Below are 26,204 nucleotides of genomic sequence, written 5' to 3'. Positions count from 1 at the left end.
ATTTTCATAATCCATTCATCTGCTTATCATTTTCCCAATTAATCATTGAGTGGTCTATAACCCTGTCAAATCCAAAACATAAAGAAATTAAAGCTATAATGCGTAACTTAAAAAAAACTATGTTTGCCATGTTGTAAAGCCTGATCTTGAACCAGAACTGCAAAACTGGAAGTGCTGGTTCACTACAATCACTTTGGAATGCTGGTAATGGTGTGGCATGCAGCACCTCCAGTGTATGACTTTAATTAATCCCATTCCTGCTTCTGAGTCATTGTTGTCATTGAGCATGCATTTGTTTAGGAAGCGAGTGAAAGAGAGACCACATGATGCACCACGATGACGTTGTATATTGTGAAACACGGGATGTTCCGGTCTGCTTGCCGTAAATCGCTTTTGTCTATGATCCTGCGAAATCGAACCTGAGCAAAGGCAGTGATAGTAATGAGGAAATACAAATAGCATTGTGTTCAATGATAACCTCGTCATTTGTTTGCCGTAAAAGGTCATTAATGCCTCGTTTCCGCAGAGCGGCTCAGGTCAGCTCGGATCGGGACAGCTCTGTTAAGCAAGATCTAGTGAGAATATGGGTCAAAAGTATCGGGCTGTGGAATGACTGCGGTCAAGCCAGCTGTCTCTCGTTCTTGCTTGGTCAAACCGGCCGCTCTTATATGTATTCCCCCCGTATTGTGAGCGCATTTACAGTGAATGCACAGAGACAGTTTGGTGCAAGGCGACAGGCACAGTGAGCGAACATCGCTGGCTGTGGCAGCTACATAACTATGGTGACATCGTAGCAGTGGGACACAGTGAGTGAGTCTTTGAATAAAGAGTAAAACACCACACAATAAACAGAGCTGCGCCAACATTTTCACGCTTGCAGAGGTGACTACACACGGCGATTTAACGCGGAAATGATTCTTTCAACCAATCAACGGACTGCAGTGTGTAGCTCCACCCTTTCAGCCACCTTGGTACCCCAACCGAGGTGTACTGAAAATAGGAGCGGCTCAGCTTGCTTAATTTGGGACCCTACCCAACTTTTGGCAATGGAAACGCCAATAGAAAGCTGACCGAGCCGCTCCGCTCTGGGGAAACGAGGCATTATAATCATCAGTGGAAAAATTCACCCGTTTCATAAACATTTAAAAGTACCTCGTAGCAGGATTTAAGCTCTGTATGTCCCTCAGAATATCACCAGTCATGTGTGGTTTTTGCTATGCCAGGGGAACAAAAACTGCAAACGACAGATGAATGTGTGATGTCCAGTTTCTCCAGGCGTTAGACTGTTCCCAGTCTTGTTCTTTCAGCCTGACACACTTAACCGAGTCATTTCCACACATAAACCCAAACCCATACACATGCACAACACACAAGTAGAACATCTCTCAAAGGCATTGTGCTGACTCATCCTGCCAGTACGCTTTCATCTCTGTGTGTGCATGCGCATAATGCCGTCATAGTGCTGACCTGCTGTGACCTTCTCTTGTGTATGACAGTGTGCCATATGCCTGTGACGTTATACAAACACAGCACGGTCTTTTAGCTTCATACTAAGCAGCTTCCAGTGACATTTTGGCTAACAGATAGCTGTGATGCCATGTTTTCTCCTGTGTGTGTGTGTGTGTGTGTGTGTGTGTGTGTGTGTGTGTGTGTGTGTGTGTGTGTGTGTGTGTGTGTGTGTGTGTGTGTGTGTGTGTGTGTGTGTGTGTGTGTGTGTGTGTGTGTGTGTGTGTGTGTGTGTGTGTGTGTGTGTGTGTGTGTGTGTGTGTGTGTGTGTGTGTGTGTGTGTTTAACTCTCACATGATGCATATATGGGTTAAGCCCTGAGCATTACTGCCCCTTAGGGTGTCAGAATATGTGTCACCTGTTGATGAAGGTAACCTCAGAGTAATGTGTGTGTGTGTGTATTAGGGATGCACCGAAATGAAAATTATTGGCCGAAACCGAATAAAATTAAACAGTTGGCCGAAAGGCCGAAACCGAATACCAAAAGAGGCTTTTGCAGTTTTGTTTATTATTTAGTCAATGTTCTCCTCAAACATAGCCTACAACTAAAAAGCAACCCTAAATAAATAAATTAACAGTAAAACCTTCAATTCTAAGAGTAAAATTAATATTTTCCTAGGAATTAATTTGTGCCACTCACTGATTTTTACCTTGACTTATATGAGGATGAATCTACAAAAAGATCGACTTATTGCCCTTTTTAATTTTTTGCAGTGCAGGTTGAGTTGCTCTAAAAAAAACTGCACCACAGCTCCCACCGTAATGTTCAGACTTCAGAATTTGCATCAAAGCCCTGATCATAACAATGAGAGGCTTTAAACGATGTCCATGCTTAGGAGGTGATTGTAACTTTTTCGTCTGTAGACTGAAACTAACGGGGGGAGGCGGCTCGCTGGACATATATTTAGTCGCGCTGTCAGTTTGCCGACATGGCTCTGTGTATTCAGGCTCGAGAAATGCAATCAGACCGTAGGAGCCTTTTCCCCCGACAGCGCTAACGGACAGGATATCTCCCGTTATCATTTTAGCTGTCAAACTAAAGTTTTTTTTGCGCGGTGGCCCTCACCGGCGAGGTGTCACTGTGAGTGACACCGTTACCAACTGTCACACTGTCACAGAGTTTCACCGGGTGAATTGCTGCTTCGCTCGCGCAAGGCTTTTGTGTTTCTATGGTGATTAAACATCAGTCTTGGACGAGCGTTTTAACGTTATGCTGCATAAAGCATTGCACTGCGCCGTGTTTCATCCAGTTTGAAAAAATGCTCCCACACTGGACTCTTGACATTTTCATGCACGCACCAAACTGCACCTGCTGCGCGCTCACAAAGAGAAGTGGACTCGCATACACGGTTACGTCTCTCTTTACTGCCATTTCCTGGTTTACAAGCGCGCAGCTCTTTTAAAAACATATTTCCTTAGTGTCATTTAGTTCGCCAATTTTCGGTAATGTTGTTCGGCTTTTTAACTGTTTCGGGCCGAAACCGAAAATGACTTATTTTGCCATTTTCTGCCGAACTTTTTCGGTGGCCGAATGTTCGGTGCATCCCTAGTGTGTATGTGCGCGCACCCTTGTCACAGACGTTTTTATGGACATAATACATGTAATCTAATTAAACGTTAAAGGAGAAGTAAGCGATGTTTTTATGTTGTCTTAAATCACTCTATATTTATACAACAATCACTTAAATAGTATGCACAGTTCATAACACAGGTCTCCCAGTCATTCAGCTTTGCAGTACAGAGCGCTATAAAGAGGCGGGTCTCTGTGCCCGTGAACGATGACTCGCTGCTCTCCATCGCGGTACTATCTGACCAAGTTGGCTGCGCCTTCATGTGGTGGTGACGTAGGGACGAGGGAGGGGACTGCCAACTGCAGTCACTGACAGGAAGTTAGCTAAAAGGACCATATCACTTACTTCTCCTTTAAGTGCTGTATAATTTTAGACCTTATAGCTTTATGGTCGGGTTCAGATAGTTAATTTTTTATATTTTTCGGAAGAAGGATGCATATATATACAGCAGCTCTGCAAAAAATATGTTTAGAATATATTCTTCCTATTTTAGTTGAGGTAGGCTAAATGATAAATGACTTGCCTGTCATCGTCAAAAACATGTCTTATGCTTACGGGCAGTAGTGGTTTGTAAAGGCAAACCTATGCTTTGCTGTGTAGACAGTTCTTTAGAAGGAGAGAGTGGCGTGCCCTATTTGACTGACATATAGTGGTAAGCCATTGTATTATCTTTCTCAAACATCACAATGCTAAGGTGTTTTTGTGCTATCCAGTGACCATGAAATCCTCCCTGTCACAGAACAAACACATGTTTGCAGTTCGGCAGGTGTGTGTTGCACAATCACATTTTCCACACCATGCTAGCTGCTGCTGTGTCTACCTCCTACCGCCAAAGCGTTCACATGTCCATGTATGATGATACAGGAGGACAATTAGCCCCCTTTGCTGTGTCATTGGCTTGTGTCTAAGATCCTAACAAGCTCCCAGTAATCCCAGTATTGCTTGCTCCTATATACTGACCCCATCGGTGTATACTGGCATACAATCTCTATCAACTGAAACCCTGTCAAATAATCAGTACAATGAAATATGGCATTGTGATAAGAGAGGTCGACTTCCATGCCGTTTTGAGCTAAACTTCGAGCACGTTCTCTTCTTCTTATCATATTGCTGTGTTTCTTGCAGTATTTATTTAGTTGAAGTGTGCCACTTGAAAATAAATTGAATTTAAATGCGCAAATGAGCTACATTAACACAGCAAAGGCCACAGTGGCTATGCTGATATAATCAAGTGAAACATTTCAGACCAGAGTTGGAACAGCAGTTATTCATTTCTTTTTTTTTTAAACACACCCTCACAAATTAGCCAAGTGTGGAAGAAGTCAAAGTGGAAGAAGAAAGTCAAAGCTCTTGTCCCTCTCGTATGGTCTGTGGTGGTGACATTGCCAGCAAGTATTCAAAGCTGAAGGAAAATATAGTGGATTTTTCTTCACCTTGACCTTTCACTGTCTTGTGATCGGAGGGGCTTTGTGACTCAGGAGCCTGTGTGTGTGTGTGTGTGTGTGTGTCTTTGTGTCTGTCTGTGGTATCCTAGATCTATTGATGGAAAATTCCAGAGTCATGGGTAGCTAGTGCAAAGAAGACTGAACACCCCGAGGCTGCTAAGATACAGACCCTCATTCACAACATATTTACTTGTACAGTGGCTTGGTGCTAAAGCAGGAAACCCAACCTGTGAGATGTACAGTATATCAGTCACATGATGATGGAGTACTACAGCTTAACAGCTAGCATCATCTAGGGTGACCTATGCCTGCTAGCATGGTCTCTGATGCACGTCTCAAGAAACTGATTGTATATTGTAGGGCTGCAGCTAACGATTATTTTGATAATCGATTAATCTGTCGATTATTTTCTCGATTAATCGATTATTAGTGTTTTGGTCCGTAAAATGTCAGAAAATGGTGAATTTTTTTTATCAATTTTCCAAAGCCCATGTTGATGTCCTCAAATGTATTTGTATGTCCAAAACAAACAGATATTTCAGTTTACTGTCATAAGAGGATTAAAGAAACCAGAAAATATTCACATTTGAGAAGTTGAAATCAGAGAATTTGGACATTTTGTTAAAAAATTACTCGAAACGATGAATCGTCGATTATCAAAATAGTTGGCGATTATTTTAGTAATCGATTCATAATCGATTTGTCGATTAATCGTTGCAGCTTTAGTATATTGCCATGTTAACAATCATCCAGCATCAATGGCTTTGAGATACACAGCAGTATATTGACCGACTATGTACAACCTGAAACGTTTGTAACTCCACAGTGTCTTCCACTGTCTCTGTCTTGTCCTCTAGCCACTGGACAATCTCCAAAACCCCTCTAGAATTCTAACTGTAGCCCAGTTTCCCCATTTTCACATGGGCTTACTGTCCTCAAAATGAGCATGATGTGATACGCGTAGATGTACACACACATTGAGTGTGGGAGTCAGTCAGTGTGTATGTGATCCAGATGTCCCGTCGTTACCCACCAGAAGATGCAGAGGGGAGCCATTACATCAACAAAACTGGACGAGAGCCAATGGCAAGAATAGATTCCTAGAGCTTAAAATACCACATAGACACATTCCAAACAGACGCGTTACATACACACATATATGGCAAGAGTTGTGTTATCAAATGAGTCTTATACTTACTATGCTGATGTTGATAGTCTTCAGTTCATACAGGGCATATAGATTTCAACAACAAAAAGCAAATGTGAAACGTGTGATTGAATAAAGTGGACTATGAGCCTCTTAAGGCCGCTAAGACTATTTTAATTATAAAGACATTTCCCAAACAGGGTACATCACAGTCACTTAACTTCCTAGCTCATCCACAATAGTTATAGAATAACCAATGAATAAATAACCACATCAACTTTTGAAAATGGACTTTTCCGATTTTTTTTTATAAGCAAGTACATCTAAGGTCATGTTTTCCACAATTGTACATTGCCTCTGATGGGAAGCCGCACACACTCTCAGTGAACTGGACTGATGCCAGTGTTAGATGTGGTTGTGTGTTCTCTCAGGAGCCCCCTCTTTCCCGCTCTCCCTCTCTTCCCCTTCCTGTCTGCAACAGGAAGTCAGGTGGCCTCATCTTCCTCATGTCTGTTATCAGGAAAAGGACAGTACAGGATGGCACTCAACAGAATTAAACGGATGATGAGGTGCTGTGTGTGTGTGTGTGTGTGTGTGTGTGTGTGAGAGTGTCAATGGAGGACCGCTCATCTATTTTTGGAAAGTACTGGGGTTTTGGGGGCAACCCATTTATCTCTGCTTGATTAAGTCATTAAAGCCGTCCACCCATTTCTAAGTGGCGGGCCAAAGCTCCTGTCACACCCCATCACCGTCCCCTCTGCCGGAGCCATTGTCCGGGGCTCTGCGGTTACGCAAGAGTCGTGCTGGCAGTGGAAGGTCACCGTTTAGGTCAGGTTACCCAAACAAAGCTGGAATCCCTGTGTTTCATAACACACCGTTTTGGACATGCATCAATTTAACACTTGCCAGTATCGCCTCCTCGGAGAATCTTGTTTTTTTGAACCCTGCCGTTGTCAGATATTTCTCTGTGTTGATGTCTATTATCTCCGTGTGTTATTAGATGAGCTGTGCCAGGTCATGTAATATTGAGTCTGTCTTACTGGAACCCTCACCTTAGCTGCTCTGCTGGTTATTTCCCTGGCCCTTTGCCCTGTTTTATGATTACTGTCATCACAGCAACATTGCAAGGGCACTGGGACTTTGCCCTGGAATTGTTGCCTATCATTTAAATGTCAGCTAGATACCATTTTATGTGAATGTATTGTCTGTGTTTGAGCCCACCGGAGCTGGTAGATACAAATGTAATCCTCATGAATTATTTCTTGTTTTGTCTCCTCACTCTCTTTCTGTCTTCCATACCTGCCCTCTTCCTCCCTGTTTATCCTACATTTCTCTCTCTCTCTCTTCACCATCTCTCATCACTGGTTCTTATCTCTTCCTCCATCCCTTCCTCTATCTCTCCGTCTCCAGGTGGCCATAAAAATAGTAGACAAGACCCAGCTGGACGATGAGAACCTGAAAAAGATCTTCCGAGAAGTGCAAATCATGAAGTTACTGAAGCACCCCCACATTGTCCGACTATACCAGGTACACATGCACACGTACACACACACACACACACACACACACACACACACACACACACACACAGACACACACACACGCAGACACACACACACACAGACACAGAGAGAGAGCGCCAATGACACACCCTGGTCACATCTTACACCTGAGACCTGTGGCCCAATAGGAAATGGCCAAATAAAATGTGTGGCAGGATTTGATGTAAACTGCCTGCCATTGTTTTTTTTCTTTCTGGGTGAACTGTACCAAGGTGTTGCATATTATAGCCATTTGTGGGTATTAAAACTGGAAAAGAAATGCAGTTGCAATAGTTATCACGGGGGAAGTTGGCCGTTCTCTTTCACCTTCATTGTTGTACATATCTGGGGGACTGCCCAGCACAACAACAGTCTTCAGCCTATACTAAGAACTGGTGATACTCAGAAAAATCTCTTCTACCGCAATTTATTTTCGTCACCAAAACATCAAAGGGTCACGAGCCAGCGTTTTACAGCATCTTGTCTAGAGCAGCCCCAAGCTGTTGTAACAAAAGCTGATCACTTTACAACCTGATTCTGACATTATTCACACACTTCAACGAGTAAATGTCAAGTTTTTTCTTGTTCTATTTAAATCTTCCTGTTTGAATGCCAAACAATGCTTACTCATTGTGTTGTGTAACGGGCTAACCACCCCATCACTATATGCGTTGGCCTGTCAGCCTTATCTTCTCTTAATGTGTTTAGGTGATGGAGACAGAGAGGATGATCTATCTGGTAACAGAATACGCCAGCGGTGGAGAGATATTCGGTAAGGGGAGTTGCCCACTGTTACATTGATGAAGAATATATTTCTCATCACCTCTTCATTTTCGTTTTTTTTGTCTATTACCTTATGGAGATGGCGCTCAGTGCAGTCATGTTAAGGAGTTTGGGAGAGAGCTCACTGTGGCAGAAGTCAGCTTTGTACTGTTGTAGAGGGGGGGCCATCATTTTATTTTAAATAATGCTCCCCCAAATACCTTAAAATGCCTGCACTGACCACCATCTCCATAAGGTAAAAACACACTCACCTCATACAACCCCTCTTCAAAAATACTGAACTATCCCTTTAAAATGTTAAACCTAACAGTTTTTTTTAAATGAATTCTGGCAATGTTGCAGTAGAGTAACGAGTCTAAATCTCAATTAATTTGATTAAAGCGTTTAAAAAAAGTTGAACTAAACACGGCTTATTTCATGCTTTACCATTATGCACTTCCTTTTTGTCCCACTTATTTTTCCTAGTTAAAACGTCTCTCTGGCTCTCTGAGTCATGTCCCGTCCCCTACGTCACCATTTCTCTGTTTCTAAAGAGTCACAACAGTCCCTTGAGTATTTCTCTTTGATGACAAATGTTGTCATGTATAATTCATCTAAACAGAATCGTAAGCTTGACTTTGTTTGTGTGTGTGTGTGTGTGTGCGCAGACCACCTGGTGGCTCATGGGCGTATGGCTGAAAAGGACGCCAGGAAGAAGTTTAAGCAGATTGTGGCAGCGGTCCATTTCTGTCACTGCCGCAGCATCGTCCACAGAGACCTGAAGGCTGAGAACCTGCTGCTGGACCACAACCTCAACATCAAAATTGCAGGTGTGTCTGTGTGTGTGTGTGTGTGTGTGTGTGTGTGTGTGTGTGTGTGTGTGTGTGTGTGTGTGTGTGTGTGTGTGTGTGTGTGTGTGTGTGTGTGTGTGTGTGTGTGTGTGTGTGTGTGTGTGTGTGTGTGTGTGTGTGTGTGTGTGTGTGTGTGTGTGTGTGTGTGTGTGTGTGTGTGTGTGTGTGTGTGTGTGTGTGTGTGTGTGTGTGTGTTACTCTCCTAAGAACGTTTGGGTGGCACACTGAATGTAGTGGTTTCGGCCTGTCTCGGTGAGTGGGCATAGGCATGTGTCAACATGAGCTTTTGGTCTGGTTGGTTGAATTGTTTTCTATTGAAGAAAGTGATGAGATTGACTAAAGCTCTCCTCTGCCTCTCCCTGCCAGATTTTGGTTTCAGTAACCTGTTTTCCCGAGGCCAGCTGTTGAAGACATGGTGTGGCAGCCCTCCCTATGCGGCACCAGAATTGTTTGAGGGCAAGGAGTATGACGGGCCGAAAGTAGATATATGGGTGAGTAGGCCTTTAGGTATGCAACACAAGGGTGTAGCTAACTGGATTAAATACATTTTTTGTATTGAAGCCCTATTCACAAATGATTTACTCATGTTTTTTCCCTCTTGTGTTTTCTCTGTACAGAGCTTAGGTGTGGTGTTATATGTGTTGGTGTGCGGCGCCCTGCCTTTCGACGGCAGCACTCTACAAAATTTGCGGGCGCGTGTCCTCAGCGGAAAGTTCCGCATCCCCTTCTTCATGTCCACAGGTATGACTCCAGTCCACTCATACTGTTTCCTTTGTCTCTTCAGTTAACCATCGTAAAAAAACATACATTTATTTAGTATCAAGAACTCGCCAAAGTTAGCCTGAATGGTTGCCATTAAAGGTGGCTGGTGGAGTTTTCTTTTAAACAAATAAAAAAGTTTTGTTTTAAATTTTCCTCTCCAAAACACAATGTATTTGGTTGGCGCTCTAATACATGTGTCAAGTGTGTACAGTTCTTTTCTCATAAAACATTTGCAAAGTTAACATACGCAGGATAAAGAAATGTATAATAGGGACCCACTAGTGAAAGTATGGCTCTCACTTTCTTCATGGTAAAAATATACTGAATACCATTTTAAACAGTGACTTCAACTGTCAGTCAACTCACATTTATTTTGGTTTTATTTGAATCCAGTATTGACAAGTTTCACATTGAAAATATATTAGGGCTGCAACAACGAATCGATAAAATCGATTAAAATCGATTACTAAAAGCGTTGGCAACGAATTTGGTCATCGATTCGTTGAGTCGCGCGATTAATAAGTCACTTGCAGGCGCGGCACTGTTTACATCCAGCTGCCGACAGGTTCATGCACACCCACAGTGAGCCTTCCGCACGTGAAGGCTCGCTTCACGTGCGGGAAAGCTATAGTGTGAGCGGCCACAGTTTGTATTTTGGTCACATCTAACACTGGACTGCAGGCCTATATAAAAGTGTTGTACCTTTGCTTTCTTTGGGTAAAAAAAAAACTCCTTCAACTCAGTATCCGTCTAGTCCAGGGGTGGCCAACCAGTCAGAGACAAAGAGCCACATTTTTTACTGTGTTACTGCAAAGAGCCACATCGTACACACGGGTACACACAGTGGCGATTCCAGGAAATTTTGACTGGGGGTGGCCAAGGTGGGCCACAGAGTTAGAGTGGGGTGGCCATCGCACCCCTGAATGAATAGCATGTGATATGCTGTACAACCAATTCAAAGATGATTTATAATCCCACATGCCCAAATCATGTTAGTATCCATTGTAATGTTTGTCAGAAAACTAAACCCCTGAAGGGGGGTCTGGGGGCATCCCCCCCCCCAGAAGATTTTTTTGTGTTTTTAACATGTAATCTAAGCATTCAGGTGCATTCTGGCGAAGATAATAAAGGAAAAAGTCAATATTTATTTCAGCTCAGATGAATAGTAAAATTAGCGAGACAACATAACTTGCTAGCAGCCAGATGCCTAACAACTGCACAGAGGGACGGATGACCACTAGCTTTTGACCAAATATCTTGCTAAAAAAATAAACCTTTATTTATGAAAGTCTGCCCTTGCTAAGAACATGTTACACTCGCTAACTAAAACTTTATTTTTTTTATTCAGATTTCAAAAATCTGCTGGGACACGTGCCTATACACATGCATGGGTGGCACGCATGTCACAAGCACACTTATGCTGTTTTCAAGACCTTTGCTGACCAGAGACCAGTTCTAGTGGCCACAGTCCTACCATTAATTTAGTAATTGAAAATTGCAAACTGATCTCATATCAGTGGATTGGAGTGTTTGTGTGATGAACTTGGCAACTACCTATCAAAAAAAGTTAAGAAAGGAAAAAAAAATACATATAATCTCTGAACTAGGATACATATCAGGAAAAAAATGTAATTAAAGAAATAAAATGAAAATAAAAAATAACATTTGAACTGGGGGGGGGGGGGGCACTGGGGTGGCCAGTAAGATTTCAGGGGGGGAGGGGGGCGTTTTTATTTTCGCGGGGAGCTTGCACATGCATGCACAAGCATTATTTATTAAAAAAAAAAAAAAAAACAGGGGGCCCCACACTAGGACTTGAAACGGGCCCCCAGATCGTTAAGGCCGCCCCTGTGATAATGACAGGACTGGACTCCTACAGTACTAAAGACGACAGGCCAGTCATTTTCAACAATGAACATTGTGTGCACTGCCTCACACACAAACTCTCAGTTCAACCAAGTCCACAAACAAAAATATAACAATTTAAAATAGCGTTTTTCTCTTACTATGCATGTTGCTTTGTGGGACTTACTTTTAGCATGGAGAGAGCTGAAGAGGCGCCGAAGATTTGAAGCCTTGAAATGCGCAAATGACACCTGGCATATAAGGCAGAATGGCCTGCCATAACGTTCAACAAAAAATATGAACTCTCCCACTCTGTTTGACACAAATAGTTTACTCACGGAAAACCTCCCTCCAAGCTGAGCGGGCAGTTTTATGTTGCGTCCGCACCAAACGTTTGTGAACGTTATGTTGCGTCCTCAATTAAACATTTGCGAACAGGCATACACATAGGGCCTACACATTAATAAAATAAAAAATGAAATAATAGACAACATGTAAAACGAACGTAAGAGCCGCATGAAACGTTTGCGAACATGCACACACATAGGCCCACACAAAAAAAAAGTATAAGAAAAAAAAAAAAAATTATAATCACATAATTTGATATGAACTGAAGAGCCGCACGAAGCTGGGCAAAGAGCCGCATGCGGCTCGCGAGCCGCGGGTTGGCCACCCCTGGTCTAGTCCAAAAAAACTCAGTCAGCTGCTGCTGCTGCAGACGGTGTGCAGACGTGCTCGGAGAGTCGGCATCGGCGCATCAACAGTCATTCAAAGCAGCGGCAGTAATCACACAACCGAATGGTGTAGAAAGTCCCGTCAGTTAAAAATAGTGATCCAGATTTTAAATCCATGTTAAAATCGGAAGGATATAGAGCTAGTTAGCTTACAAAAAGTAGCAAACATAGCCTATCAACTGTGATGTGTTCAGGCCGGCTCAGTAATATGATTGATGTGTTCAAATGCAACACAAAAAAAAAGAAATTTGAGATTTTGGCGAAACTTGTTTTCCCAGCAATATAAAATAGATAGTAAAGATGGAATTATGACCCGTTTAATGTCCTATCTTGAGCTATGATCATACCAGCAATTAAAGCAATAATACAAGTTCTATTTCAACAAAATAATAGAAAATTATCAATTGTGATATCAATAAAGACTTGGATCGTTAAGGAGTCTTGAAAATGGTATCAATATCAATACAAATTAACGATCTCCTGTCATCAGAGAGAAATTAAGATGATTTAATTTTTTTAACCGTTACTATTTACCGGTTAAAATATTATCGGTTGACTGGTTTACCATGGACATCCCTTATACTGTATAAATGTATATCATACATTGTATGTTTTTTTTTTGTGTTATCCCAGTTAAGTTTATTATTAATTTTTTATCATTTAATATTACTTTTAATTGTTCCGGGACGTTGGAGCAATAACCTGGTGTTTTGACACTTCAGTCTGCACTGTGAATTTGAAGTAATGTTCAGTTTTTGAATAAAGATGCGGCATTTACAAATGTTTCTTTTTTTTTATCCGATTCATCGATTAATCGAAAAAATAATCGACCGATTAATCGATTATTGAAATAATCGTTAGTTGCAGCCCTAAAATATATACATAAACAGTTAATTGAAACCCCTACTGTGTCACGTTGAATAAACAGATATATTATAGTGTATTGGCTTAAGAATTTTTCTTGGATTCTGAAATACTGTTTTTTCATTAAAATAGTTTTAGTATTCTTCTAATTTTGAATGTCAAAAGAAATGCAAACCATGTACAGCTGGCTTTAAGAGCTGGGCCACATAAGTGAACTTCCTGAACATAAAATAGAACTACCTCTATTAAGAAAACAAAGTGGGGAAAAAATATTTTTATTTTCTAACACAAACTTGTATAGCAGGTAAAAACTGCTGTCTCTTTACATGTTTTCAGACAGTTAAGTTGCTTAGGTAAATATTACCCTATTTAATGTGAGTGTTGGTGTTTGATTGCAGACTGTGAGTACTTGATCAGACACATGTTAATCCTGGAGCCCAGCAGACGGTTGAGCATGGAGCAGATCTGTAAGAACAAGTGGATGAGGCAAGGAGACCCCGACCCGGAGTTTGACAGGGTGAGTCTGCACAATACATTCATGTAGTTTTTACATCTGCCTAATTTTCCACTTTGGTGACAGCTAATTGTGTTTCAGTCAGTGCGTTTCCATGGGACAGCTAGATAGGATTAAGCCATATACCGATTTTGCCACTCGAACGGACCGCGTCACTTGTCTGAGTGTACATGGCCTTTCGGAGAATCGAATAAATGGCCGGAGCATGGCTGACTCCGCTACGCTAGGTGGCGCTGTAGCCCTTTCAACAAGTGGTTATAGAGCCACTTCCGGTTGACCGCTACGTGACAACAACACTACTATTTCTTACGTCGTCTCCTTCAGAACGCAAACTCCGATATGCAATACGATGGCTGAGTATACATGCAGGCAGAATGCTGACTATGAACGACTTATCTATGTGGTCTTATCCGACTTTTCCTGTCCGTTAATGTGCGGATAAAGGTGTTTACATGCATTGTACAAGTCCTGTTGAAGTCTTATTAGTTTATTTACCCAATTATGAATCTCCATGTACACGTGCTGTATGTTTGTTTGCAACTTTTAGTAGAATATGTATGCCTTTAGTGATCCCCCCCCATTTTTCAGTTGATAGCAGAGTGTGAACAGGTGAAGACGGAGAGGGACACGGAGCTCATCAACGAGCAGGTGCTGATAGCCATGTCTGAGCTGGACCTGGACCGAGAGCGCACACTTCAGGTGGGACACGGATGCCTAGCTGACTTACACGGATGTATTTCAAATGTTCTATATAATAATAATAATAATATAATATCTCTCTCCCTCTCTCTAGTCCCTCCAAACAGACGCATACGATCACTACAGTGCCATCTACAGTCTACTGGCCGACCGCCTCAAGAAACACAAGACCTTTGCCCCGCCCACGCCCCGCTCCATTAGCTATCCCCTTAACGCTGTGCAGGTAATGCGTCGTCCATTGCTCATTGACAACTAGTGTTATAGCTGTAAACCATTTTTTTGTAAAACTCACCCACACCTATATTTAGCTTATCAGTCCTATGTGTACCTGCCTCGACTATACATTGATTGTATGTATACATTGATAGAAGAGTTTATTTGAAGTTTAATAATAGCAAGAGCTTCTTCTTTTTCACCAAAGTAATGACTGTAAGAAGGTGACAGTGGTTTTGACGAAGGCGGATTTGGACTGAAGGTTGCGTCATCGCGCCTGTCCAATGATAAGAGTTGATTGGCTTTAAAACAAACCCAATCCGCCAATTACAATGCACTAACGAGACGGATTAGAAAATGAATGCAATCCTTACATAACCCCCGTGTGTGTGTGTGTGTGTGTGTGTGTGTTTGTTTGTTTGTGTGCGTGTGTGCGCGCTCAGCAGACGGACACACAGGGTAATCCCGTTAGCATGACCGTGCCCCACGTCCAGCTCATCAACCCAGAGAACCAGATTGTTGAGGTGAGTGGCCCTGCTGACGTCAGTGTGTTACTGGGCTAACAGCAGGGATTCTCCTTCACACAGAGCCAGGGCCGGACAGCACTCTAGTTTGTGGAGTTGAAATTCCACTCATGGATGTCATCCTTTAATCGCTTTTGACTTAAACATGTTGTTGTTAAAACATTATTGTTGCACTTTTACAAGAGTCCCATGGAATTGGTGCAACTCCTTTTTTTGTGTGGAATAAAACAGTATATGTTTTTGATGTAATTGACATGCTTATAGTAACTGGCTGGCTGTCTATTTGCATTTTACTACTACACTTTACTGCTTTGAATGTTGCACTGGATCTCAGTCTTATAGACTCAGAGGACACACACTCAAAAAGAACTCACACATCCTCAAAGCTGACTCACAAATGCTGAGGAACACAAGAATGCGTCAGATTACTGCATTGCAGCAGAACATATTTGTAATAATAGAAGGCCTGAAGTTTGAAGCTTTTATATTAGAATAGAACAACATTTGAAAATGTATGGAATGTACCCGTACACAGACATGCAATACCCAGTACCATATAGGGCCTTACTAAAGACCAAACATATGTGTGTATATTTCCTGCGTAGCCGGACGGCAGTATGGCACTGGACGATGATGAAGGGGAGGAACCGTCCCCCGAGGCCATGGCTCGTTACCTGTCCATGAGGCGGCACACTGTGGGGGTACCAGACCAAAGGTAATGCAGAAACACACAGCTCGCCACCTGCTATCAGGGAGGTCTGTTATTGCATGTGTTATGTTTGCTGTTAAACTGTCAGCTGGACAGTCTGTCATTTCAGGGGAAAGCTGTTTCTTATGTCTTGTGTGTACGAATAAATCAAATGCCATTATTCCCTTAGATTTTTTTAATAAGCCTGGTATGTTTTGTTCATGATGTTCTAATACATGAAAATGCCGAATCTGGTGTATAACAACCCAGCCATTTAGTAGAGTTAGTCTGTTTAGTATTTTTCAGCAGTTCATATTTTTCTCTGGTCTGGGGTAATGCTGAGATGCGGTGTTTCTGCGAGCTACTGAGCCAAGTCAGGTTGAGCTGCACAGCTTTAAGACAATAACATGTGATTGTTTCTAGCTTCATTAAACCTCTCTCCTCCACACCACAGGACAGAAATGCAGGAGGACCTCCAGAAGCTGCCCCCGGGTTTCCCTCGTGGTGCGGTGCCCCAGCCCCCCTTCCCTACCATGGCCCCCACCATGGGACACATGCACACACTCATGCCCACACAGATGCTGCAGCCCACACAGCAGCTGGAGTACAAGGTAACAGTCCAGTGGGGTTAGGTTGGGTCATGGGGTCTTTTCAGTTGGCCTCTGGAAGTCATCAGTTGAGTTGTTTCCTCCAGTCTTGACTCCCTGTGTGTGCCGATCCCTCAGGAGCAGTCCCTGCTGCAGCCCCCCACCCTGCAGCTGCTTAACGGCATGGGCCCTCTGGGTCGCAGAGCCTCCGACGGCGGGGCCAACATCCAGCTACACGCCCAGCTGCTCAAGAGGCCTCGAGGGCCCTCACCACTGGTCTCCAGCCCGGTGAGGATATGGCCTTCTGTATGGATGTAGTTCATACACCTCTCTGCTCATATAGACTGTAGGAGTGCTGACTGGTTCATCCCTTTGCCTCCCACAGCACCCCATCCCTGCAGTAGCCCCGGTGGATGAGGAGGGATCAGACGGAGAGCCAGACCAAGAGGCAGTGCAGAGGTAACCCACGGTGGCGGCTTTTTGGTGAAGCGCTTTGCTTTAAAGAGGTGCTGTCTAAACTGGATAACTCTGGAGGGCCCATAACCTGTGACAATGGGCCGGCCAGTTCTGTGTTAGCGTTAAAACAAGGGTAGCTAGCTTATATTAGTCTTGCTTTGAGAAAATTGGAAGAAAAAAACTAAAACTAGAACCATGCAGTGGACTTTGTTTTTATGTTGATGCAAGACTTGAGACAACTAAGATCTTTGACATAAGCAATATGAACTAGCCCAGGGTAAGTTTAGAAACAGTTGTAGGATTGGATTCAGAAGTCCAGGATAGGGTTGAGCCGGCCGGTCCTCTTCAGACAGCACCTCCTGTAGACTTGGCTGGTGTCCTGGGTTGCTGGGAGTGAGTGCCTCTGGGCTGCTCTTGCTTTTTTTCCCCATGGGAGGTGGGCCCACTCTGCTGTGGCGCTTTCCCCCCCATCTCTTCTTCTGGCTCCAGTGCCTTCTGCCACACTTCCAAACTAAATCTGCCAACCAAATCCAGCCCTCCTTTCTCTCCAACTCTTTGGCCAAAACGCTTCTTTGTCTTTTTTTCATTTCATTAAGTCCCAAATTATTCTCCGGGCTTTCTCACCCTTTTTCTCACAGCTTGGCTTACTCTGAAGCTTGCAAAAAATCAGCGATAAAAAAAAAATTGCAACCGAATAATCCAATCCTTATATTGGAAGCTGGGGGGTTGCGGGATACCCATAATGAGCTATAAGATCCATCTCTGGTGTAATTTTACTGTTTTTCTGATTGGCTAAGTTGATATGAATAATGGCACCCATTGGCAGAGGTGGCAAGGGGCGGGTTCTTTTTTCCCCGCCGTCTCCTTTTAGCCAATGAAGACAGAGAGCTGACCAGCGCTGCTTCCTGTCTCCCCCCTCAACCCCCCTCCTCCCTCCCCTCCCTGCGGCCCAGGTACCTGGCCAACCGCTCCAAGCGCCACACGACGCACGCGCTCACGAGCACAGCGCATGGCGACCCCTCGGCAGAGTCACAGAGGCCCCAGGGCCCCCGCCAGAGGGCCTGCTGGGCCCTCGACACACACGCCCGGTGAGGGGACCCAGCTGTATATGCACAACACACAAGCACCCAGACTCACATGCAATGGGCATATTCAGCCTACCTTTTATTATGTTTCTCTCTCACACATACACACCCTCACTTGCACACCCTGATCTCTCACACACATTGGTGTTGCCCGCACCCAAGTGAAGGTCGTGGTACCTTCCAAGCAGGAAGGAGAGGTTCTGGCAGCAGCAGTAGTGTTGTAGGAAAGGGGTGTGGCTCATGACTGTTATATAATAATGTTGTTTACTGGTGATCTGGAGGTACATCAGCTTCTTTCCCAAAAAGCTGGAAAGAGCATCTATGTGACTGGTTCACTCTGAAGATTTAGCTGATTGTTTTTGTATGAGCAGCCCTTCAAAGCTAAATCTTTTCTTGTGTGTATTTACTCTTCAGTAGCGGCCTATTTATGTGTTTTGGTGGTGTTATTTTAACTGTTGTTCAACATGAGTATCATCTTCCTCCAACTCAGTTTTAGGATGTCTTCTGAGATAGCTTGATCAAGCAACATGTGTGCTTTGTGTGAAAGAAAAATCATGCTCTGTTGAGCTCTAATGGATTACGGTTGGTAATGGAATGCGTTTTGGCCAGCAAGTGTGATTTTTTTTTTCGAAACAATTTGTCAACGAAAGATTTACTTCTCCATGTAACTGACAACTGCATCAATCAGCCCAGCAGGATATCCATCTTGTTCAGTAATTGAGTTCTCTATGAAGCATGCGTCCACATTAAGTCCTTTATGTGCACTTCATTGTGCAGCGGAAGCCATCATCTCCTGAGCACTGCACATAGAACATCCATCATAGAGAGCAGCCTTCTTTAAAATGTCCTATTTTTTGCAGAGATACACTTTGCTATGTATACCTGTGTAAGATTTGACCTGAGTCGACGCGGCAAGATTTTAAAGTCATATAAAATATAGTCACTGTGCAAGTGTCAAAAGTGGTTGCCAATAACGTATAGATTCTCTTCAAATAAGAAAAATCCCAGCATTACCCATCTCATGGGTCATGATTGACAGGATGGATAACACCATTCAAAGGATACCTACCAGATCATTTTAACAAATTGGTTGTTTGAATCCTGCGGTCCTAATGTTTTTACACTAAATGAATTACCGACCGTCAGATACTTTATCTTGTGACAGGCTGTGCAGGTTGGAAGAGCTCACGCTTCTCATGTGTATATTTGACTGAATGTTCTTTGTCAATGTGTGTGTGTGTATGTGTTATCTGTCGCGTTATGTCTTTGTGTGTGTGTGTGTGTGTGTGTGTGCTCCCTGCGGTCCCCTTCCTCAGATCCAGCTATAAGGACTGTAACACTCTTCATCTCCCCATGGAGCGCTTCTCTCCTGTCAGACGTTTCTCCGACGGTGCCGCCACCATCCAGGCCTTCAAGGCTCATCTAGAGAACAGCAGCCTCATTAAGCAACTCAAACAGGTACGTCAGTCCACGCGCCACCAAGGGATGTCTGCTCTTCATGCTTGCCTAGCTTCATCAACATAATATAGTGTGTTCTTTTTTTTTCTTAGTGTCTGATGTAAAGAAAAAAGGGGCAACACTTCTTTGTAAAGTGGATTGGGCTATGGATCAGTACCAGTGTCTTAACAATCACGTGTTAATATTTCATAAATGACCCATGCCCTGTACTCAGCTTTGCCTCTACCCCCGTTGCCTTTAAGACCTTAAAAAGAAGGAGGACTGCTGGGCCCTGACAAACAGCGGTGCAACGCATTTGGCTCTCAAGCAAAACATGCAGGAACAGTGAGACATGGCAGCCAGTATGATGCCATTTAAACTAAAATCCCCTTGACCTGCAAATCTGCTTCATGAGCTTATAGGGTTAACTGAGTGATGACGCCCTCAGTCTGGGAGCTGTCACTCACTACCACGGTTCATGCTTTTTTTTAAATAAGCCTCAAAGTCCTCTGTTTTAAATGGAGTTTTTATTGAGCTAGTTATTGTATGCAGTATAGCACTAGCACATATTGCAAACAGTAGTGCTAACTAGGTTTAGTGCCCTTATTGATCTCTTATTCTGTTTCCAGCGGGTTCAGATTAGGTATTTATGAGCTACTGACTTTCTAGGGTCAGAGTTAAGGTCTTATCCTGTGATTGGTATTGGTAATGTTACGCTAAAACAGGTACAGAGGTTAACAAAGGCCCTGTTTCCACCTGGGATTATAATGTGATTTTGGTAATCCGATCAAAGGTGGCCAGCTTTCAGTCCTTGTGTTCACACTTGTCTTTTTACATGTGACTTCTTTGTCTACTTGTGATCGGATTGCATTTACCCGCTCTGTATGTAAATCAACACGTATATCATTTCCGTTTGCATTGGTGTTTTTAACCGGTGTGGTTCAAACAAGTAAACATACAGGGCTGTACAGTGCCACAGTTTGAATCGCATTTGCTATTAAAATGCATTACGTGCGAAGATAATTACAAGTCTAGGTTGACGAGATAGGCTCCTGTCTCATTTAGACAAGGGGGAGCGATGCACAACACTGCTTAGAGGGCTCTACATTAACACTCGCCAAATGCGGATAAATATCATAGATAGACAGTATATAAAAGTAAAAACTCTTAGGCGAGTACGTTTTTACGCCACTTTGGCTGGTGAAAGATGTGTGCACGCCGGGCGCCTTTTCTAACGTCTGCCTCTGATAAACTCCACCAGTACACCGCATTCTATATGCAGTTAAGTTACTGCATGTGCGAACAGAATATGTCCGGTGCGCCTTCACATTAAAAGCCTGTTACTAGCCAAACGCGAGTTGACTTTTATTTATCGGATACAATACGACGTAAACCACCTCCGAATGTGGTTTTTGTGATCCGATCTCAATGCGTCTTCAGAGTGTTTCCACCTGTAGTTAGAGCTGTATTCATGTGATCAGATCACAAAAATACATGTCATAAAAAGACAAGTGTATACGGGGACAAAGTGAGAGGTGAAACAGGGTTACAGCGATGTCCCCAAGAGACACCCAGGACACCTATTTAGGACAGTGGATGGGCTCTAAAGGGATAGTTCAGTATTTTTGTAGTAGGATTGTCTGAGGTACCTAGTGGGGTTGTATGAGGTACCTTTGCGTCAGGACTTTATTCACTTCCGATTTGCGTTTTGATACATGGCTGGACTACGCCTGAAAAAAGTGCAAAAATAATAGCTTGTCTGCTGTCCCTTTAAGTGCAAGATTGGAGAGGGGACCTTAGCGCTAGGGAGCACTGACAAAAAAATCATTATATATATTTAAAAAAAAATCTTAACTGTCAACATATTGGGCAAACTATTTTGACATCTTGTGAGATTAAGTGTATACTAAAAAAAACTTGCATGTAACCCACACATTGAAGGCATTGATAAAGCCCAAAGTGTAAACAAGGTGCATTGTTGTTTAACATTTCACACACTTTAGACTTTTTTTTTTGAAGATATTTTTGGGGCATTTTTATGCTTTATTGATAGTGTAGAGACAGAGTTGAAATGGGGCAGAGAGGGGAGTGACATGCAGAGAACGACTGCGGGCTGGAATTGAACCCGGGTCCGCTGCTGGCCGAGGCCCATGGGGGGCACGCCCTACCAACTGAGCTAAGGGCGCCCCCCTCACTCTAGACTCTTGACGCACCACAGGTTTAGTTCAAACTTGAGTGTTTAACCTTAGAAGAACCTGGAGTGGCTTCTTGAGACGTTGTGTCATCCCAAGCGACCCCGCAACGAGATTAGCTAATGCAGGGAGAAGGATAATGATCATGTTCTCAGCGGGTGGCATGGTCTGACGTGCTGGGTGTTAAGAGGGTAATGTGGCTAGAGGTGAGGTGAACAAAAACAAGGGAGTCCCGAGAGACCGTAGGTTTCAACATCTCCCTTTCCAATGTCACACACTGAATTATGTGAAAAGATGTTCTTGCAGCACAATATGTTACCCAGTGTTTACGCCAGCCCCCCGCCTTGACTACCGACTAACAGTAGAAGTTTTCTTAATTGTGCTTTGTACTGTATGCATGTTTGCACAAAATGTGTACCTGCACATAGCAAACAAAATTGCAGAACTGTCTGTTGTATTTTTGTATTCAAATAAGCAGTTGTTTATTTCTTTACTGTGCATTGGCATCTTTGAGCAAAATACCCCCAAATTTTCAGAGCGGTGCCTTGCGCCGCGCCTCCCGTGCCCCTGGACAGTGACCACCTTGACTAAGACATTTTCTGGGGGAAACACTGGTTACCGTTACAATTTGTTGGCTAGACCGCAGAGCGAAGCCAGCCCTAAAAACGGAAGTCACAGTGTGTGTTTTACTAAATTCAGGGCAACACACACAACAAGGGAGAGAGGAGTCCTGATCTACCTGCATTATACACAGTGATAGGCAGGTTGCAGCCATGGAGTTACATTCATGTCATATATCGAGCAAGCGATTTAAAAACGTGCACACAAGCAAATCCTTTTATTTCAAACACACAGATATGAACTCCCATGCTAGTGTTGCAGGGTGTACTGATACCAGAAAGTCACCACAACACCCCGCTGTTAAAAACAGTACTAATTCGGGCTGTATTGGTACAGGTACTTTTAGGAAGACAGCGTTTTGATAAGAGCGGTATTAATGAGTTGCATTACTTTACGTGCGACAGTGGGCAGTGTGTGTGTTTGCAGCTCTGAGGTTTCTCTCTCATGCTGTTGTCTCACAGAGGGAGGGAGAGAGAGAGAGAGAGAGAGAGGTAGAGAAGTGGGTGAAAGTAATTGAATTATTGACTGTCCTAAGCTTGTTGACAAAGCAGACGCACTGACAATGTCATTTCAAAACACTGCATAGGAATGCACTTCACTTCTCAAAAGTAATATTAACATTTACACATTTTAAACCACATTCTTGGTATTCACCTAGTCAAGTTCAACTAGCTGTGATGAGTAAAGCATAAGCATAGTTGTATGAGAGTGCCTCTGTTTCTCAAGCAGTGCGGCCCAGCTCTAGGATAACAATGAGCCAGGTGATGACTCACTGGTAAACTTAAGTTCCCCTGGGAGATGCAAAGGAGAATAGAGTGTTACCTCCGAACTCTGAACATCCTGAGTGCTAAGCTGTAATTGGTGGCAAGACTGTGATTTCTCACCTATATAATATGCCACAAAAGTAACATATTTCCACTTACAGTAGATGAATTGTTTAATTACTGTTGACACTTTGTTTTTCTCTGTTTTAAAGAATGAATAATAAATCAAATAATGGCATGCATTAGATTAGACAAACTTGATTGCAGCTTGGGTTTGATCACGTTTCTAAAATGTTGACTATGTTTGCTACATCCAACACATGTATGTCCCCTCAGTCGACTTGTCTTGTGTGTGCGTGTTAATTTAACATTGGTGTTCCCTGTCTGTTTGTTTCCCATCAGGAGTGTGAGCAGCTTCAGAAGATGTACGCTGCCCAGCAGGATGAGCGCTTCCTGGAGCACACCCAGCAGCAGCACATCCTTTACCAGCAAGAGCAACAAATCCTCCACCAGCAAATCCAGGTACGTCAAGATGGACACATAGCCGCCATAGAGACACCATTTACAAGCCTAAAGTACACTCTTGCATAGTTTTAAGTCCTGTTCTTAAAGCATTGTGACTACATTGTCGTACTTGCAGTGCATCGCGAGAACATGCTTTTTATATGGATGCGTTATATCGAACTACTGTACGTAGGGGTTTATAGGAAGTGCCATAGCTTAGGTGAATGTGAAACTTGTATATCCTGAACTGTAGCCTCATTTGTTCTCTCAAATTGATTCTCCCCTTTGGACACTACTACTGTATTACATTAATGAGTGGCGCTTTATGGAAGGTTGGAGTCCAATGTAATGTCTCTTTTACCTGCAGGGTCTGTCTTTAGGCCATGGAGAGAGCCAGCCCAGTCACCTAACCCACCAGCTCCAGAGGTGAACACACACACACACACACACACACACACACACACACACACACACACACACACACACACACACACACACACACACACACACACACACACACACACACACACACACACACACACACACACACACACACACACACACACACACACACACACACACACACACACACACACACACACACACACACACTACTCATCACTCATCAGCTACTGAACAATGAACTTGATACTGTGGTGCAGTGCTATCGACTGTAGTGTTATATCATAGTCTTACCTCTCTCTCTCTCTCTCTCTCCTCCCTCAGGTTGCGTATCCAGCCACCCTCTAGCCCTCCGCCTACACATCCCAGCAACCACCTCTTCAGACAGCCCGACCAGAGCCCTCCCGGCTCTGCAGGCATGATGCAGGGCCATGGTTAGTAGTGATGCTGCTACAGGGCTTACAATGCTTCTTACCTTGACACACAGCTGCTTTTTTCAAACCTGAGATTTTTCAAGTTGAAAAAGATAGATCCGCCTTTTCTCTGATCTTAATGTTGTGACAGGTTTTATAAATAGTTGGCTGGTTATTTTAAAGCTCGGTGCAGTCACATCTTTGCCTTACATTTGTTATTTCTGGTTATGTGACAGCTGGCATATTACATTTGTCAAGCTTGCCGGGAGTGTTATTTAGACTCTGGATTACTCACTGTCTTTTGTCATCTGTACAGTCACACTGCCAAACACTCATTTTTGACATCATGTTTTGAATACTGTACTGTACTGCAAGGCATAGTTTATGTTGACTCGGGCAAATTGTTTGACCAAGGCAAGGGTACAGTTGAGTAAACACCTCTGTCATTAAGAACACAATTACTTGTTATCACTATGTTGAGATAACAACCGATTTGATTAACTCTACTCTATTGTAACTGTACCATTTAGTTAGGATGCCAAAAAGGAGCGAGCCCAATTGTACAAATGACTTGGCTATGGCCGTGTGGGTTCAGGAATCAAGCCATACAAGACTTTGATCTCACACAGGTTTAGCTTTGTGTTTGTGGAAAACTTAAATGTTCCTTCTCTAGTGAACACTCCCTCATTGCTTCATGACTCCTCTCCTCTCCCAGGAGGTCCGTCATCAGTGCAGTTCCAGCACGGTGCTCCAGCGCTGTATCAGGGCCAGAGTGGCAGCCCGCCGCCCACCGGCATGCCCCGAGTCTCCCTACAAAACAAACAACAAGCAGCATCGGCTCGCCCCACCGGCCCCATGGCACAGGGTGTACCTCAGCAACAGCAGGTGACTGCACACAGCCAATCAAATTCATTGATGTTCCTTCCTGCTGATAGTATTGTTTAAAATGATCTGTCTTGACAATCCATTCAAATATTAAACTCATTGTATTGAATACAACCTCATTGGCGGGGACACCAGTGGCAATGTATTCCAAGGTGATAATACTGTAATGTATTTAGGAATAACGCATATTAACATTGACCGTGTGTGCAGGTGACCATTCAGGTTCAGGAGGTGGAGCTGGGAGGTGGGGTGCAGAGACAAGGCTTTCTGTCCACGCCAGGCGGACACAGAGTCCTCGGGAAGCAGCTGAGCGCAGACAACGCCGAGTCGCACAGGTGACCCCATCCATCCTGTCAACACGTCCCCCCCCTCCCCCCCGACTGCAGCCAAAGCCCCCCCCCCCCACACTATACCAATGGACTGCTTCCATTTCCCCTTCTGTCTTTGTTTTATATTTTTACTTTTTATCACTCTTCATGACCATGACATGCGACACGTCATAATATTTGTTGTGTTTTATATGTTAACTCATTGTACAGTCCTCACTGTTTTTGTTTTCGTTTCACATTTCTGCCATAATGTCCCCTGATCTGCAAATACAATCTGAAACTTCAGAACAATACTAGTGCTGGTCAGGACAGATATTTCTATGTGTCAGAAGGCAGACTTTGAGGACACTATTTGTTACATGTTTTGAGAATGTATGTAAATCTAACGTGGACGTTGCTGAGAGGACACCCTCAACAACTCCTCCGCCTGTATCTGGGTGAGTGGTTGGATGTAAATGTTTTGGAAGTAAATGTAGAGTAGGAGATGAGTCATCCTGTGCCCCATTAACACTCCCCTGCTATTAGGACTGCTGTCCAATAGAGAATGTATGGCAACCTTCAAATACACACAAAATGTGTCCTTTGGAAATCTCACTGTGTATACTTGAATCCAGACTCGACCAGATGTGTTAACTGGGCTGTCTATTTGTGTGGATTTAAAGCTATAGTGCGTATCTTATGTTGCCCCATGAGGGATTTTTAGTAATTACAACAACACTGTCAGCGCATCTATTTGAGGAAACGGTTTGGTTATCGCACATTGTATACGCACTATAGCTTTAATGAAGGCATTTCTACATTGCTGATAGCTATGTATTTGATGTTTTTAAAGAGAATTTGGATCATGTTGTTCAATAAGTAGC

General features: G+C 43.4%; 1 protein-coding gene across 3 annotated transcripts in view; it reads left to right on the top strand.

The window, feature by feature from the left end:
- Positions 1-26,204, top strand: part of sik3 (SIK family kinase 3) — a 37,922-nt gene that overhangs the window by 5,413 nt on the left and 6,305 nt on the right. Inside the window, exons 2-21 of one of the 3 annotated variants that reach the window (XM_080053978.1) lie at positions 7,080-7,196; positions 7,919-7,982; positions 8,641-8,802; positions 9,190-9,314; positions 9,441-9,564; positions 13,427-13,545; positions 14,131-14,241; positions 14,336-14,464; positions 14,901-14,978; positions 15,584-15,693; positions 16,121-16,277; positions 16,392-16,541; positions 16,639-16,712; positions 17,663-17,797; positions 19,111-19,252; positions 23,211-23,330; positions 23,680-23,738; positions 24,039-24,148; positions 24,843-25,012; positions 25,223-25,347. In XM_080053978.1, the coding sequence (XP_079910104.1) occupies positions 7,080-7,196; positions 7,919-7,982; positions 8,641-8,802; positions 9,190-9,314; positions 9,441-9,564; positions 13,427-13,545; positions 14,131-14,241; positions 14,336-14,464; positions 14,901-14,978; positions 15,584-15,693; positions 16,121-16,277; positions 16,392-16,541; positions 16,639-16,712; positions 17,663-17,797; positions 19,111-19,252; positions 23,211-23,330; positions 23,680-23,738; positions 24,039-24,148; positions 24,843-25,012; positions 25,223-25,347 (2,381 nt within the window). Of the gene's footprint in view, positions 1-7,079; positions 7,197-7,918; positions 7,983-8,640; positions 8,803-9,189; positions 9,315-9,440; positions 9,565-13,426; positions 13,546-14,130; positions 14,242-14,335; positions 14,465-14,897; positions 14,979-15,583; positions 15,694-16,120; positions 16,278-16,391; positions 16,542-16,638; positions 16,713-17,662; positions 17,798-19,110; positions 19,253-23,210; positions 23,331-23,679; positions 23,739-24,038; positions 24,149-24,842; positions 25,013-25,222; positions 25,348-26,204 lie in introns of all 3 variants that reach the window. The other 2 variants (XM_080053977.1, XM_080053979.1) reach the window with 2 other exon arrangements.

Source organism: Ammodytes marinus (genome assembly GCF_949987685.1).
Source record: "Ammodytes marinus genome assembly, chromosome: 3".
Classification (NCBI taxonomy): domain Eukaryota; kingdom Metazoa; phylum Chordata; class Actinopteri; order Uranoscopiformes; family Ammodytidae; genus Ammodytes; species Ammodytes marinus.
This window is presented reverse-complemented; position numbering and strand designations above follow the sequence as displayed.